Consider the following 15,913-nt stretch of genomic DNA (forward strand, 5'->3'; position numbering starts at 1 on the left):
ATCTCAACAATATGGCATGATATGAGTAAAGAATCAGGCCTTGTCCTTAACACTTACCAGCTAAAATAATCCGTTGTATTTTCTCTTACTGAAGACTCGTTGGCCCCTTCTCTGTTCATTAAGGTAAAAGATGTTCAAAATTAAAAAGCTTATCGAAATATTCTTTGCTGAAGAAATTGGTTGGTACTTTTGAAATAATTTGCTTTTTGAGTTTTGTGTAATGATTTAAATCTCACACTCAAGGAATTCTGCTTTAATTTAGGATGTAATTAAGCCCTCCTTTACTGCAGTTACAATACAGCAGAAGTCAGTGGAAAGTGTCCATATTAGCAGATTTGGTTAATGGCTATAACTCTATAAATCATTAAGAAAAGACCATTGAAGGCATGTCGCTACAGCTGTCTTTATTTTTTTAAATGAACTTGAAGTATTTTGAGTGGCCTCATCTTCCAATTCTGACTTTCTTCCTGTAGTCTTGAGGAATAGAGGCCAAATGGTTATATGATTTGCTCATCTGTAAAAAGAGGACAACATGACCCCTACCTTGCAGAGATGTTGTGAAGATTATTTATAAATTGCTAATGTAGCATGCAGCTGCTTTCCTTCAAAGTTTTCTGCAATGACTCTTTCTACCTTAAACCCCACCAAAGGCCAATTTCTAGTCAGTTTTACATACTGGCTCTCAGTATTGGTAGCTATCTAAAGCCCCGAATATTCTGGGGCTGACTACAGAAGAGAAATCTTTTACCTTATGCCTCATTGTAGTAGGTACGATTGGTTGTGGGGTGGAGCTTTCTCAGTGCTAGTGGCCTGCCAGAGCAGGGTTAGACAGCCCTTACAGCATATTTCAAGGCATATTTATTCAGCTTCTTTTGTTCCTTGCGGTATATTCTGTCTTTCAGCAAAGGCATTGGCCCTTTGATGCCCATTCTGGGTAGTTTCACATCATTTGTTTTTAATTGTACCATATCTCTTTGATTCTATAAGTGTTATAAAAATCTTGGAAGGTCTTACCTTCTAGGTTAAAGTACTGTGTGTCTGGGGCTGGGGGATTGTGGCTTCTCCATTCTCCATGTGACAAAAAGCACAAAGCACAGCTTCGTTAGACTTTTAAGCCTGCAAGGTATTTACTCACACAGTGTATGCAACAATTTGTTAGGCTGACAGTTACACAAGAGCTTTTTGTTAACTGAGCCACATCCTATGCCAAAGTTTGATAATGTCAGTCCAGAGATAACCACTGTCAAGGGCAGTCCATTTTTTGTATAAAACAATTGATTGTATTTCTTTATTTAAAGCACCACCTATTCCTGAATGCACTTCATATGCTGCTGATTACTCCAGCTACTTGAACCTGTATGCCAATGAGCTTCACTCATGCTTACTTTGTTTTCACTCCAAAAACAAGAAAACCGCATTAACTTCAAGGAACATGCCAGATATCAATATAAACACAGCTATTTTCTGAACTCCAACATACTTATAGCATCAAAGCTTTCCCACTAGTAATTCAACCAGTCTAAATTTGTTATGTATGCTATGTTTTCTCTCTTACAACCAGGATTACCCCATCCACTCCGTACAAGACCGACATAAACTGGCTGCTCAGGGAAAATTCGTGACAACTGAATTTGAACCATGCTTTGATGCTGCTGACTTCATTAGAGCTGGAAGAGATATTTTTGTGCAGAGAAGCCAGGTAGACAGTCTGCTTCCTATAATTTCTCGATATTTTAGTTACTGAATTTCTCTAAATGTAAAACAGTATAGTTGACAGTGAAAGTTACCCTACATAAACAGGATGTCTGACGTGCAAGATGAGAACGCAGCATAGCTGACACGATAGGTTGTTAGTGAGTGCACAAACTGTTTTTATAATAACTATATCAAATAATTAGCATTTTTTAAGTAAGCAAGACCAAATGTTCGGTATGTTGTAGCTTATAAAGCTAAAACCAAATCTACAATCGGTCACATTTCCAGGTTACCAACAATTCAGGCATTGAGTGGATGCGGAGACATCTTGCACCAGAATATAGAGTTCATACTTTGTCCTTTAAAGATCCTAACCCTATGCACATTGATGCCACGCTTAACATCATTGGGCCTGGTCTTGTGCTGTCCAACCCAGATCGCCCATGCCACCAGGTAAGACAGTAACAAAGTGTCGGGGAGGAAAAGAAACAAAACTATATTGCAGTCAGCTTGCCTGGAGTAAATGGCTGCTGTGCAATTGCTGATTCATAACTGTGTGGTTCTTTTTCAGTCGTGTAAATTCTTGTGCTCTAGCTGCTAGAGGCCCTCAGTCAATCTGAGAGCAGGGATTTGCAGAGTGATTGGGTGGCTGTGAAGTATGTCTTTAAATCTGAATTCTGATTGGCTCTATCATTGGAACTCCACCTCTGAGCACAACAAAAATGATCCAGTTCAGCTCTTCACTCCCCGCACCACTCCTTCCTCCCCCTTTAGAAAGGACATGTGGGATACATGTAACGTCACCCTTTTATTATGCGGGTAGACTGTAAATACAGGAAAGTGGCCTCTTGCATATTAGGCAGCATGGAATCTCAAGGCAAATATTTAAAATAGCTATTCTACTTCTGCAGCATTTGCATGTTAATTATATCATCTTCTGGGTCCAGAGAGAGAAGCTAAGGACCCCTTAGCTCTTCAGCTGAGTATTTTTTCTTTGTATTTATTCTAAAAGCCCTCTTGTCTGTCAACTGTTCCTGAAGCTGTACCAATAGGAAGAGAGCTCAGAAACCTCTTCCCCATTCAGCTGTGAAATAACTCTGAGAGAGACTTCGAAGGGAAAGAGCCAGAACAAATGTAGAAACCCAGCACATACTTCGTTATGGGATTGGGGTTTAATACTTCTAACCAGTGCAAGGGCAGAGGGAAGGAGGACACACTTCAGTTTAATAACATACGTATTTGTAATGGGCTAGTACCTGGGGACTGCAGTCAGAACTCCATTGTGCCAGGTCCTGTACAGGCACATAACAAAGATAAGACTGCCCCTGTCCCAAAGAGTTACAATCTAGAATGCTTCTGTAAACTCAGTAACAACCAGGATGTGTTGCCAATATTTGAAGGCCCCCACCTACCCCCCACCCCCGAAGTCTCCTGCAACTTAGACTGCCAAGCCTGTGTACTAGAGATGAGTGTGCACACAAAGACTGGAAGGTGAAGGAGCAGGATTTTTTCACTCATAATGCTGACCACAAGAGGAGGCAGTGCGGCTTGGTCAGTTTATGTAAGTACACTTGCTGGGAGTGTCTGTCCTTTGTTTCTGAAAACTCTGCTGAGTATATTGATGGTATAACACAGTCTCATGTAGTACAGAAGCAGAGCTCCTTTTTAGCAAGGAGATCCTGCCAAAGCACCCTCCAGCATGCACCGTTCTGTGTCCTGGACTAATAAGTATCCGTCAATCTCAAGAGTTTTCTTTAGCCAAATTGTCCCATTTGTTTTGGGAAGACATTGTGTAGTTAGAGTAAATATTATGTAGTAAAAATAAACTATTCCCTAGGATGCCCATAGACTGGTGCTGTTTGTTAAATAAGCTGCACCAGGAACCAATTTATTCCTGCTCCATGTTTTCTGTGGAGCATGATTCATAGGAAGAATAGCAGTATATTCTTCTGCAAAATTCCATGTCCTTAAATAGAAGTCTCATTGATATAACTAGTCCTTTGTGCAGTAACACACATGAAATACTACTAAAAATATGCAATGAAATACCGTTCACCGTTCATAAATCCATTTTAATCTGTGGGGCCTAATTGTTTTTACATGAAATCTCTTCTCTCAAGCTGTATATCTGTAGTATGCAAAATCCACAAAAACGAATGCTGGTACTTTCGTGATGAAACTTTGAAAGTATTCATAATTGTGCTTACGTGAAAAGTGGATTTGTAGAAGGAACTTGAATGAGGAGAGGGTCGTGGCTTGGTAAACTGGGGTGAGGGAGGGTGTGCTATGAAAAAGAGCATGGAGGCAGTGATAAAATACTGAGTGTTTAAATTGAATATCTTTCAGATTGAATTCTTCAAGAAAGCAGGCTGGACAGTGATTTACCCTCCGTTGCCACTTATCCCGGATGGTATGTTGAGTTCATGCTGCTGCTGCTTTTTAAAGACACGTTGGTTTTCAGAGTGTAAGGCAAAAATGATACAAAATGTATAACTGCAGTATTGAGAGAACCATTTTAATGCTTTTAGACCACCCATTATGGATGTCTTCGAAATGGCTCTCCATGAACGTCTTAATGCTGGATGAAAAACGAGTGATGGTGGATGCCAATGAGACTCCAATTCAGAAGATGTTTGAAAATCTAGGTATGTCCTGATTTTGTTTACACACTAAGATTGAAATGGATTATCTTAAGATGTCAGTTATGTTTGTACCTATGAATGAAGGCTGCACTCTTAACAGGAAGTATAGATAGCACTGTACCTTTAAATGAAAGAACTCTCTTAACTGCTGAATTCACGAGTGAGAACTGGTCATTTAATTACTTACGGTACACCACTTACTTACATGAATATGGTTAAAGAGATTTTTGTAAAAAACATGAGCACACAACTGACATTAATGCATTTCAATAGCCTTATTTATCCTTTCTAGCCAAACTCCATTAAAAATTTTAAAGTTTCAGTTTGAAACATTCTGTATACTTTGAATTCTTTTCAGACAAGCTGAAATATCTTGACAAAGGTATTTCAGCTCCATTAGCTGTCACAGGAGTGACAGTTTCTGGGAATAACTCTGTAGCAGGGCAAAGTTCATTCCTCCAACTACTGGCACGTGGAAGAGAAGAGAACTCAGACTAATTACCTAAAATGAATTTTATTACATACAGCTTATTAGGAAGGGGATGGGGAACAGCCTGTGAAAATTTGCTGCCAGAGAAGAGATGGATTCAATGAATCCAAGTATTTCAGTCACGATAGAAAAAGGGTATGCAGAAACTTAAATCTTAGCAATAAGCACTGGAGACACATTCTATACTTGTGAGAAGATGGCTGGTAACTAATCATGGAATCATAGGACTGGAAGGGACCTCGAGAGGTCATCTAGTCCAGTCCCCTGCACTCATGGCATGATTAAGTATTGTCTAGACCATCCCTGACAGGTGTTTGTCTAACCTGCTCTTAAAAAGCCCCAACAATGGAGATTCCACAACCTCCCTAGGCAGTTTATTCCAGTGGTTAACCAACCTGACAGTCAGGAAGTTTTTCCTAATGTCCAAGCTAAACCGCCCTTGCTGAAATTCAAGCCCATTGCTTCTTGTCCTATCCTCAGAGGTTAGAGAACAATTTTTCTCCCTGCTCCTTGTAAAAACCTTTTATGTACTTGAAAATTGTTATCATATCCCCTCTGTCTTCTCTTCTCCAGACTGAAAAAAATTGGGTTTGTTTAATCTTCCCTCATAGGTCATATTTTATAGACTTTTAATATTTTTTTATTGTTGTTCTCTGGACTTTCTCCAGTGTGTTCACATCTTGAAATGTGGCGCCAAGAACTGGACACAATACTCCAGTTGAAGCCTAATCAGCACAGAGAAGAGCGGAAGAATTATTTCTCATATCTTGCTTACAACACTGCTGCTAATACATCCAAGAATGATGTTTGCTTTTTTTGCAACAATGTTACACTGTTGACTCATATTTAGCTTGTGGTCCACTATGACCCCCCAGACCCTTTCTGCAGTACTCCTTCCTAGGCAGTCATTTCCCATTTTGTATGTGTGCAACTGATTATTCCTTCCTAAGAAGAGTACTTTGCATTTGTCCTTGAATTTCATCTTATTTACTTCAGACCATTTCTCCAGTTTGTCCAGATTGTTTTAAATTTTAATCCTATCCCCCAAAGCACTTGCAGTAGTAGTAGCATTCACGGTTTCTTAAGTGTGACAAAACTACAGCATATTGACTTAAGCTGTCAGGGTGTCTTTTCATCTCAGTATGTTGTATTTTTGTTTAATTTCCGTTAAACAGGCTGGAAAATAAGGCTTCAATTTGATCAGTGAATTCTGACCCCACTACAACTGGAGAGTCCAGAGGAGAGCAACAAACATGATAAAAGGCTTAGAAAACCTGTGAGAAAAAGTTTTAAAAAATTAGGCACGTTTAGTCTTGGGGGAAAAAACGACTGAAGGGGGGGACCTGATAAGTCTTCAGATATGTTAAGGGCTGTTATAAAGAGGACAGGGATCAATTGTTCTCCATGTCGACTGAAGGTAGGACAAGAAGTAATGGGCTTAATCTACAGCAAGGATAATTTAGGTCAGTTTTTAGGGAAAACTTTCTAACTATAAGCGTAGCTAAACCTGGAATAGGCTTGCAAAGGTGGTTGCAGAATCCCCATCACTGTTTTAAAGAACAGGTTGGACATGCAACTATCAGGCATCGTCTAGATTTGCTTGGTCCTGCCTCGGTGAAGGAGGCTGGATTTGCTGACCTCTCAGGTTTCCTTCCAGCCCCGTGTTTCTATGATTCTATGAAATTATGCTAGCAAAGATCATATGAGCAGGACTCAGTATGAGAATCAGGAAATAGCTGATTGCTGCAGGCGGGAGGCGCAGGGAGGTAGGGGGGAGTTGCTGATCCGTGGGGCCGCCGGCAGGCAGGAGGCACTGGGTGAGGGTGAAGGGGAGCTGATAGGGGGACTGCTGGCCCACCCTGATTCCAAGCCCCCATGGTCAAAGAACATTATAAGCAAACATCGCGCCACTTTAAATGAGTATGTTCTCTAGTAGATCAGTGACGTAACAATGATACATCCTTCAGACTTGAGCTTCACTGACTGAGTTGCTGGACTCAGAACAAATTTCCAGTTCACAAACTCGCTATCAGTTACTTTATAGTGGTGCAGTGAAAAAACCCAACCTAACCGGCTCTTCTGAGCAGCCAGTACTCCGGAGTGCTGCAAACTCATGAGCTAATGAAATCCCTGGTGTGAGAATGCACACTGTAGAAGTTTTCTGTGCTCTGATCTCAGTCTGCCTTTTGGTGTTTTGTGTGAGCAGAACCATAGCTCAGACATGAGGGATGAAATGAAGCTCGACTTGTTTACAGGAAATGAGTTTAACTGCCTCTTTCTCTTACAGTGGACCAAGGAAATGTGTTGTAAGCTCTGAGCACATTTTGAATATCAGATTTTTAGGAAGTCACTATTTTAAAAGAGCATATTCTGTATCTACTACACTCCAATTGCTCATGCTGAGACACCTGTAGAAAACAGCCCTAAATGTGTACTGGCTTTTCTGATTCTTCACATTCCTACAACAAAGGTTGATTTTTTTGTTTTTGTTTTTTGACCAGGACATTATAACACATATCACACAATGTCTCAGCTCCCAGCACTGTATATGCCTGAGGGTGTGGCTGGAATAAACAGCCTTTGTTCCTAGCTTTCTATACTTTGGCTAGAAGTTGAGTCAGTACTGAGCAGAGGAATTCTTTACAAATGTGTATGAAATATTTTGTACGAGACACATGCAGCCGTGTGCGACCTCTGAGCATTGTTTAAAATTCTAACCAGTGCCTAACGTCAATCTTTTTTCTTTTCTTCTTATGTTCTCCAATGGATATTTTTCACTTACAGGCATTTCTACAATTAAAGTGAATATTCGCCATGCCAATTCCTTGGGAGGTGGTTTCCATTGCTGGACATGTGACATTCGCCGCCGTGGTACCCTACAGTCTTATTTAGACTAGTCTTCAGCCAGATGAGCAACCATGGTTCAAGCTTGTGTGAAATAAGCATAGGAAATGAACAAACTTACTTCCACTTTTCTGCTAAAACAAATGCATGAGCTGTAGTGCTTAAGCAATGGTGTCCCTTACAGTGGTCTGAACAGATACTCCACTCTTCATTTTTTTAATTAATAAGTAAAAAGTGATTTTATTAAATACGTAGTAGGCAGCTGCATTTGAAACTCTCCCATCAGCACCACAGGTCTTCTGGCTGGCTTTTTGAAAGATTTTCCTCTGTTTGTGAAGCCACTTCAGCATGGCTTCAAAAGTAAAAACTTGACAATACACCTAAGGCTCTTGCTAGAATAGCTTGACCACTAATATTAGACATCTACCTCTATCTAATATTCTATCAAAAAGGCAGCTAGAAATGTTAGACCTGAGTTTAACATTCATTTTTCTTTCCATTCAGTGTTGTGTGTGTGTGTGTGTGTGTGTGTGTGTGTGTGTGTATGTATATATCACAATTTTTAATACTATTAAAACAGACTTAACCACCCAGAGCTTACATGGAGCCAGATAATTACATCATTATGTATAACACTTTTTAGATTAGTTGGATTATACAAGCATTAAGGAAAATTCTTCAGAATTATATTAATCCCCTCAGTTATACTTTGAAAAAATCTGTTTTTTTTACTTACCTCCCTTGTTCCAAAAGTTTCTACTATATTTTCCTCTTCTAGAGTATTTTATCAAACGTATAATGCTTCACTGACCACTTTTATAGTGCTGTAACTGGTTCTCTTATTTAACTCTTCACGTGTGCAATGTGATACCTGAGATGCTGTGTCTGCAAGTGTCATCTTGTGAATGTGTTTACATAAAATGTATGGTTTCTCAATAAACTAAAGCTGTTAAACAAATGCTGGATCTGTAATGAGAGCACACATGATGCTGAGAGACAGTTTTAATGTTGATTATTGGACATGTATTTTTTATGCTAATAAACTTTTTTGCATTCACAATTGAAGCTCTTGTTGCACGTTTTACACAGAGATGAGTAAATATGATGTGCTTATTCCCCAGCCAAGACAGGATAGGCTTCTGTATGTATGATAAACTCACAGCTGATTTGAGCTATGAAGCAAAGCCAATTTATTAAGAACTGTATTGCAACTTGTACCTTACACAGACAACGCATTTTGTCCTCTCCTTCACAGCTGTAGTCATGTTTCTTTATCAGAGAGTTTACTAAATTAATAGTATCATCTAGCACAGGATAAGGGGAAAGTAGGCAAAGTTAAATGAGACTATTTTTCTTGGCAAGTTAGTGCTGCTTAGAAATGTGCTCTAGTAACAGAGATCTCTGGATTCTCCTGGGGCTTGACCCTACTTGTTTGGTAGCCCCCAAGAGTTTTGCTATTGACTTCAATGGAAGCAGGATTGGACTTTTAGTCAATTGAGGTAGGTGGGTGGTGGGAGAGGGTAACAACCACTCTTCTTTAAAATCACACGTCTGCATTGTACATTGTCTACAGAGCTTCATATGATCATAAGATATGGCTGAGGACACCGTAAGCTCCAGGTGAATGAAGGTGGGGCAGCTGTACATGTGTATGTCTTATGCCTGCAACACTGCGTGATCTTCTGTACATGTTTACATTACAACGTACTATAGGCATGAGTGTTGCCATCTACTTGATCAGAGACTATCCTCCAACACATCCCACCGATGGGCCAGTAGTGAATACACCCAATACCTATTCATCTCCATTCCATCCCATACAATCTCACCTTCTTGGGTCTCCCATCAGTCTTTTGATCTACAGCCAATTAAGGATGTGCTTGAAGCTGTGGCCTTGCTAAATGGATTGCAGGAACTCTGTGTGTCCCCAGTTTCCCCTCTTTTGGCTTTCTGATTGTCCCCCAAATCAGTAGAGTTTGGCTTATTGACACCTAGAGCATTCCATGTAATTTTGGAATTGATCAGATGTGACATTTAAAAGTTACTGCATTGCAGACAGAGAAACCGAAATGGTGTTGAGTATAAAGCCAATGAGGAAAGGCCTAAAAAAATTAACCTGTGTGTTCATTTTGCAATTTTTTTTTACTTTCTAACCATTGGAGGGAAAGCTCTAGACTAACTTTCACCTTCTGGGTTCGTCTGGACTGTAATAACGGTTTCACATACTCCCTTGCTTGCAGGCTGTTTCTCTGTAGACATGATCTATCGCCATGAAACCTCATGCTCCTATTTGGCCTTAGCCAGATAAGCAACCTCAACTAAGCTTTGCTGAGTTTTAAAGAAATAGCAGGGCACATATTTCCCTGAAGACAAATACGTGAGCGCTAATGCTGGTTCAATCCTGTCTCTACGGTAGGCTTGTAAAAGCTCCTTATTGATTTTTCTGCTCAAATGAGGAAGCTGAAACGACTCACACATTAGGAATGAAAGTGCTGGCTGGGTTTTTCAGGCTTCCTTTCTTAATATTAAAAATGTTTTCACCATGCTTTCATTTTTGACCTTGGCAAAAGCATATTTCAAGATTTCTGATGCAATGGTTTGGCTTTTGGCTTTGATTGCCTACTTCTAGTTTGAAGGGCAACTTCAGGAATTAGACAGGTTTTCTTTTCCTTTTTTAAATCAGGAATCTTGTAGCCTTCGCTTCATGCCTTGCTTTTGTTCAAGAAAGAGAATGTACAGATTGGCTTTTCATGAAACTGAGATTTATGCTTTCCTGGGTCCTTTTGGATAAGTTGAACAGCATGTAAATATTTAGGAGTCACCATATGCTATAAAAGGGAACAGTTATCTGTCTCAATTTGTAGTTCCCATGATTATGTTTGCGAGGGTCTTTATATAATAGGGTAAATGCCCACACCCAATTAACAGATATTATTTAAGCGCTAATGTCAGATGCAAAATTTCTAACTTTGCCAGACATTTCAACTTTTTTCAGCTATGAATCCTGCATCCTCTGTATTCATATATTACCTGCAGCTTCCCATATGACACCAGGCTTCCTACCCTCTGAGCCATCAGTATATTTCAGTGGAATTGTGAGGCTGTTCCCTGGCAGGAGCACTATAGGGGTCCTAATCCTGGTGGTTCTTGCTGGTTTTAAGATCATCTCACCTACACTCCTCTCCGCCAGGAGATGGAAGAAAGTGGAGTTCTACCTCCATATCAGCAGGAGTTTTCCCTTCAATCCTAGCTGTGATGCCAGGGTGAAGAATGGAGATCCACATGCAGAGGGGTCATTGCCATCTATTTCAAGAGGAATATGGTTTGGTGGCATAAACATTGAACAGAGCCCCCGGCCACTTCTCAGTCCTAATCCCCTCTCTGACCCTGGCTTCCAGAGTGGCCTTGAACTAGTCACTTAATGTGTCTGTCCACTCCTGTGCAAAATGGCAATAACACACCAGAGGCTGTGGTGAGGATTAAATAATGCTGTGCAGTGCTCGCTAGTCTATAAGTGCACCATGTTGTTTGGAAGCACTGTGGAAACCTGTACGAGAATTCAGGAGCATATTATGGGTCAGAGGAAGACAAGATTGAGAACTCTTGCGCTACGCAGTCTATTTCGTAACTTATACCACAATGTTTCCCCACCCAATGACCTTGTTTCGAAATCTGTTTAGAAATGTAAATAGTGTAAATGGAGAGAGAGAGCAGGTCATGTCTTTTATTGCACCAACTTCTGTTGGTGAGAGAGACACTTTTGAGCTGCACAGAGCTGCTCTTCAGGTCAGAGTGCTGTATAGCTGGAAAGCCGGTGTCTCTTTCACAGACAGAAGCTGGTCCAATAAAAGATATTACCTCACCCACCTTGTCTTTCTAATAGCCTGAGACCAACACAGCTACAACAACACTGCAAACACTGGTATAAATACACATTTCTGTATCACACTGTTACCAGTGTAAAACCACACTTATTCTCTCAATCATTTCAAAGGTGCTGGAAGTAAGGCTGCTGGGGGGCTGCCACCCTTGCCCCCTCCCCTGGCTTGAAGTAGTAATAACAACCCAAATACATGGTTTCTGTCTTCAGCACCCCCACTATAAAAATTGTTCCAGCACCACGGAATCATTTCTTTCCTTCAATAAATGCCTATATCAGATACAGAACCTTGCTCTGTAGAGCTCCCTAGCATAAATCTTTACAGAAAGAGAGTTTTAATGGAGTGGGGTGGAGGGGAAACCACCGACGACACGTTTTAGAGCTCTGGCATCTATTCAAGACTAACCTGTTCAGTTTTTCAAGTGTGCAGGATTTCTCCATGAAGGGCTGGTAACATTTTTTTGAGCCAAAAATGAGAATTAGCACTTCAGGTTACTTAAAAAAAAAAGAAAATCAACTGATTCCTTGGAGGCTGAAACAGTAATGCAGAAAATGAAAGAGAGAGAGCGCGCGCAAACTGACTGAAGAGGCATAATGTATGTTATTGTTATGGCAGATGTCACCAGGTGGCACTGTTACAAATTATCTTCCAAGTTCTTTTTCTTGGTGTGCAAGCAACTGTTTATTCTTGAAAAATCAAGCTGTGTTGCTTTACATTTTGATTGTTCAAGGGAGTTTGCTCCCAGGTTTGAGGTCTGATTACAGTTATTTCTTGAGGCAGAGTTGTCCCTGAGACCTGGGCACTGGCATTGGGTTGAGGTTGCTAAAAGAAAATATTGCCTGAATGCTGTTAGACCCATCTCTGTTCCAGGACTAATGGTTGTAGTATAAATAAAACAAGTTTCACTTTGATTATCCCCAGATTCCATGTAATTGATTTCTCCCCCCTTGGGAAACTGACCTGCAAGGCTACTGCTACTGCTCAACAGAGGGGCAACATAGGTGTCAAAACTGGACAGTGATGTCTGAAGAAAGAGTAACAATATTAAGGAACATGGGATGGGAAGTGAATTAGATGGAAGAGTTTCAACACAGACTAGTTTTGTGCTTTTATCTTCTACTTTACTATTTTGCTTTTAATGCATTGTCTAATACACATTCTCCACTTTTCTCCCCCAAATTAAACTGTAGGAGAGGGGTGTTAAGGAAGAAACTAATCCACTTCCTCTGGTTAAAGGAAGGATCATAGTTACCTGCCCTGAGTACAGGGTTTTATAGCATAGCAGGGGTGGGATGGGCTGAGCCAGCCAGCTCAGCTGCAGAGAATCAATTAATCCAGAAAGCCAGTGTTTTTCTCCCACTTTTACTCTGGAACTTGTCTGAACCAAGCTTCATTTTAACCCTTTACCTTGGACTTTAGGTGTAGGAAGCTTGTTGTATTTGTGCTGGTGCTTAAAGAAGTTGGCTATTCTTCACACTTGGATAATACTGATGGTATACACCCCAAAGGTGTAAAAACACCTTAATCTCCACCAAAGAGAGCATATGGAGTGAAGATAATCTCTTCAGGGCAGAGATTGTCTCTTACTACATGTTTGGGAGGGGCCCTCTAGGCACTAATGTAATAGAGATATGAAGAATGGGTAACAGTTGAAAAGACTGGATTGTCTGGAGTATGCTCAGTGTGTTGGTGTATTAGCAGAAGGAAGATAACACATTTGCAGATAGTTTTAGGCTGAGCAGTAGTAGAGGAAGTTTGCCTTTTGATTTCGGTGCCCTTGTGGGTATGTTTTTCCTGTTTGGTTTAGGTATTTTTTGTTCCTCAATTTTGTGTCTTTGGGCCTCATTACTATTTAGTCCTCAAACTTCAAAATGCTGACTAGGTGCTTACAATGGGTACTTGAGTAGCTAAGTGCCCAAGTGTGAACCCAGCCATCCTAACCTAGGTGCCCAAGTTGAAAACTGGGCCAGCTATGGAAATAAATTCCTCTCTTGTTTTACACTGTGCTGGTGGAGAGTGACCTAGTAGGATGCACAAGACGTTTCTCTACATTGAGAGAGATCATCACTGTATTGCATTGTCTGTCCTAGTCTCTCCCAGGCCAGTAGGATCTTTTGGAGCAGATGAGACTCTTTCAGTGTGTTTATAGAAAGAACCTGGTATCATCTGCTAACCCATTTCTAGCAGAACCCCTGTTCTGTTGCACTCATTACTTCTCAAAAGTATCTTCATTTGGGACAATCTTTTCCTGCTTTGTCTCCGACAGAAAATGACTAGGACTGAATCTGATGGGCAGGAAAAGCCTTTATGAAACTAATGATGTGTATTCACCATACCCATTCATTATAAAGTGGTCTGTGGCTTATTGGTTAATGTCGGATGTGTGGCTGGATGACATCATTTTCAAACAGACCTCTTAAAATACCAGTAACTCCTCAGTGTGACAAATCCCATTGCCACAGTAGAACCAGCTCAGTCTGGTGAAGTAAGTACCCACTGTATAACAGGTAAACTGTTTCCCTGCAGTCCCAATATCTAACAGTAATAGGGATATGGAGGGAAGCTGTTTAGGATTAAGGTAATTCTTTCTGGTGAGGAGAAGCAGTTGGAGGAACTTGCAGGAATCATGGCTGCTTTCTAGTGTGGGGATCTGCCTGTCTATTAACTAAGTGCTTCATAATCTCAAGATTTTATTAAACTCCCTTCTATTTCTTCAGATTCCTGGATAGCAGCAGTGGCTAAAAAAACATCTCTAGCTGGCCAAGTAGTTGCTTTTCTTTTCAGACGTGGTCCTTACTTACAATTAGCCACCTGCCACCTCAAAGATAAAGAATGAAGGGCAGAGGATTGCATGCCCTGGGGCTAACTTTGAAGGCCCCCTGGTAGCTTCAGACAGTGCAGAAAGCACTGCTCCCCCTTTGAGTAAGCATCTTACACTTGTGCTCTGGACAGGTTGCCAGTCCACTTCCAATTGCCAAATGAAACTCAATGTACAGGTTAGTGTCTCTTTAAGAGGGATTTAGATGTGTAGTGGGATTGTCAATGGGAGTTAGGCACAGAGGTGCCTTTGAAAATCCCCCTAGTCACCTTCCTGCATCTTTAGATGCCTAGCTACCTTTTAAAGTCTAGTCCTAGTGTCCGAGTTATTTCAGAATTCACAATGCCCCAGAATGTCCCCTAAACCCACGGGGATTGCTTCAGTTGAATTGAGCATTTTCGGCATTTTCAGTGGTGGGCGCTCACCTCTGGCATTTACTGTTGAGAAAAATATGCTATGAGGCATATGAATCAGACAATCAGTCCCTGGTTACAGTTTCAGCTGAATGACTCAATATTTCTGAGGAGAATCGGTAACAAAATAAGATTCTCATGGTATTGGGGTTAGTTGTATCAATTATGTCAGTTAAGTCAGAGATGAGTGACAGTTTGCTGTTAATTAAACTCAGAAAGTGAATAGACTCTGTATAACAACTTGGCAAAGGGCTTGAGATCTGGGTTATGGCACTGCCAGAAGGAAGGAAGAAAATGTGTTAGTTTCCAGTTAAGGAGCTTTAGAGTTAAAGCTTTGGGCAGCTTTGACTTGTGGCTTTGAATATAGTTAGGACATGTGAGTCAAACATGGTCTAGGGTTTTTCAAGGACTAAGGCAACAATGAGAAGCCTTCTAGGAATCCAGAAGGGAATTTTGAACAGTGCAAGTAGCTGCCATCCATCTTAAAAAAGAAATGCACCGAGAAAGCTAAACCATTGCATTGTACGCTGTTCCAGAGAACCCAGGATTTAGACTTAGGCTGTGTTTTCTTTGCTTTAAACAAAGCAAAAAGACTTAAGAGGATTTCTAGCTATGGGTTGTAATGGTTGTATGTGGTAATTGATAAAGTGCTGGGATGCAATTTAGACGTGTAACCTGCATTATTCTATATGGGCTAACCTAACATTATTCTGTACAATGACGATAAATAGAAAGTAAGGTTTGTTGTTTAAGATAAATTCCCGAACAACTTCCCAATAAGTGATTGGGTAGTTCAGGCAAACTTTGGGGGAAACAAACAGGCACTGCAGCAAAAGTTTAAGGTCAAGTTATAGGCCATGATTCCCATGGTCCTCCACCTTGCTGGATGTTAAATGCTACCGAATCAGATGGCACAAAGCAGTGGAGAATTAAGCCCATAATGTTTCTGCCTGAGCCCACAACTTTGAGAGCACAACTATAAGCTACAGCTCATTGTGTATATTCTTTCCTCCCATACCCATGCACAAAAAACATATTTTTCAGACTATTTCAGATGGCAAAAAAGCAAGTGGTTTCTGTGTGTGAGAGTACAAATGACTTGCTCTGTAACGTTCTGCCTCTGAACTGAA

At 40.6% G+C, this 15,913-nt stretch overlaps 1 protein-coding gene across 4 annotated transcripts in view; it reads left to right on the forward strand.

Moving 5' to 3' along the window:
* Nucleotides 1–8,733, forward strand: part of GATM (glycine amidinotransferase) — a 40,693-nt gene extending 31,960 nt beyond the window's left edge. For 3 of the 4 annotated variants that reach the window (XM_034783001.1, XM_034782999.1, XM_034783000.1), the window contains exons 5-9: nucleotides 1,562–1,699; nucleotides 1,984–2,148; nucleotides 4,042–4,105; nucleotides 4,224–4,340; nucleotides 7,612–8,733. In XM_034783001.1, the coding sequence (XP_034638892.1) occupies nucleotides 1,562–1,699; nucleotides 1,984–2,148; nucleotides 4,042–4,105; nucleotides 4,224–4,340; nucleotides 7,612–7,724 (597 nt within the window). In that variant the 3' untranslated portion in view covers nucleotides 7,725–8,733. The remainder of the gene's footprint in view (nucleotides 1–1,561; nucleotides 1,700–1,983; nucleotides 2,149–4,041; nucleotides 4,106–4,223; nucleotides 4,341–7,611) is intronic. The other variant, XM_034783003.1, reaches the window with a different exon arrangement.
* The last annotated feature ends 7,180 nt before the right edge of the window (nucleotides 8,734–15,913 follow it).

This window comes from Trachemys scripta, chromosome 10, assembly GCF_013100865.1.
Source record: "Trachemys scripta elegans isolate TJP31775 chromosome 10, CAS_Tse_1.0, whole genome shotgun sequence".
NCBI classification, from domain to species: Eukaryota; Metazoa; Chordata; order Testudines; family Emydidae; genus Trachemys; species Trachemys scripta.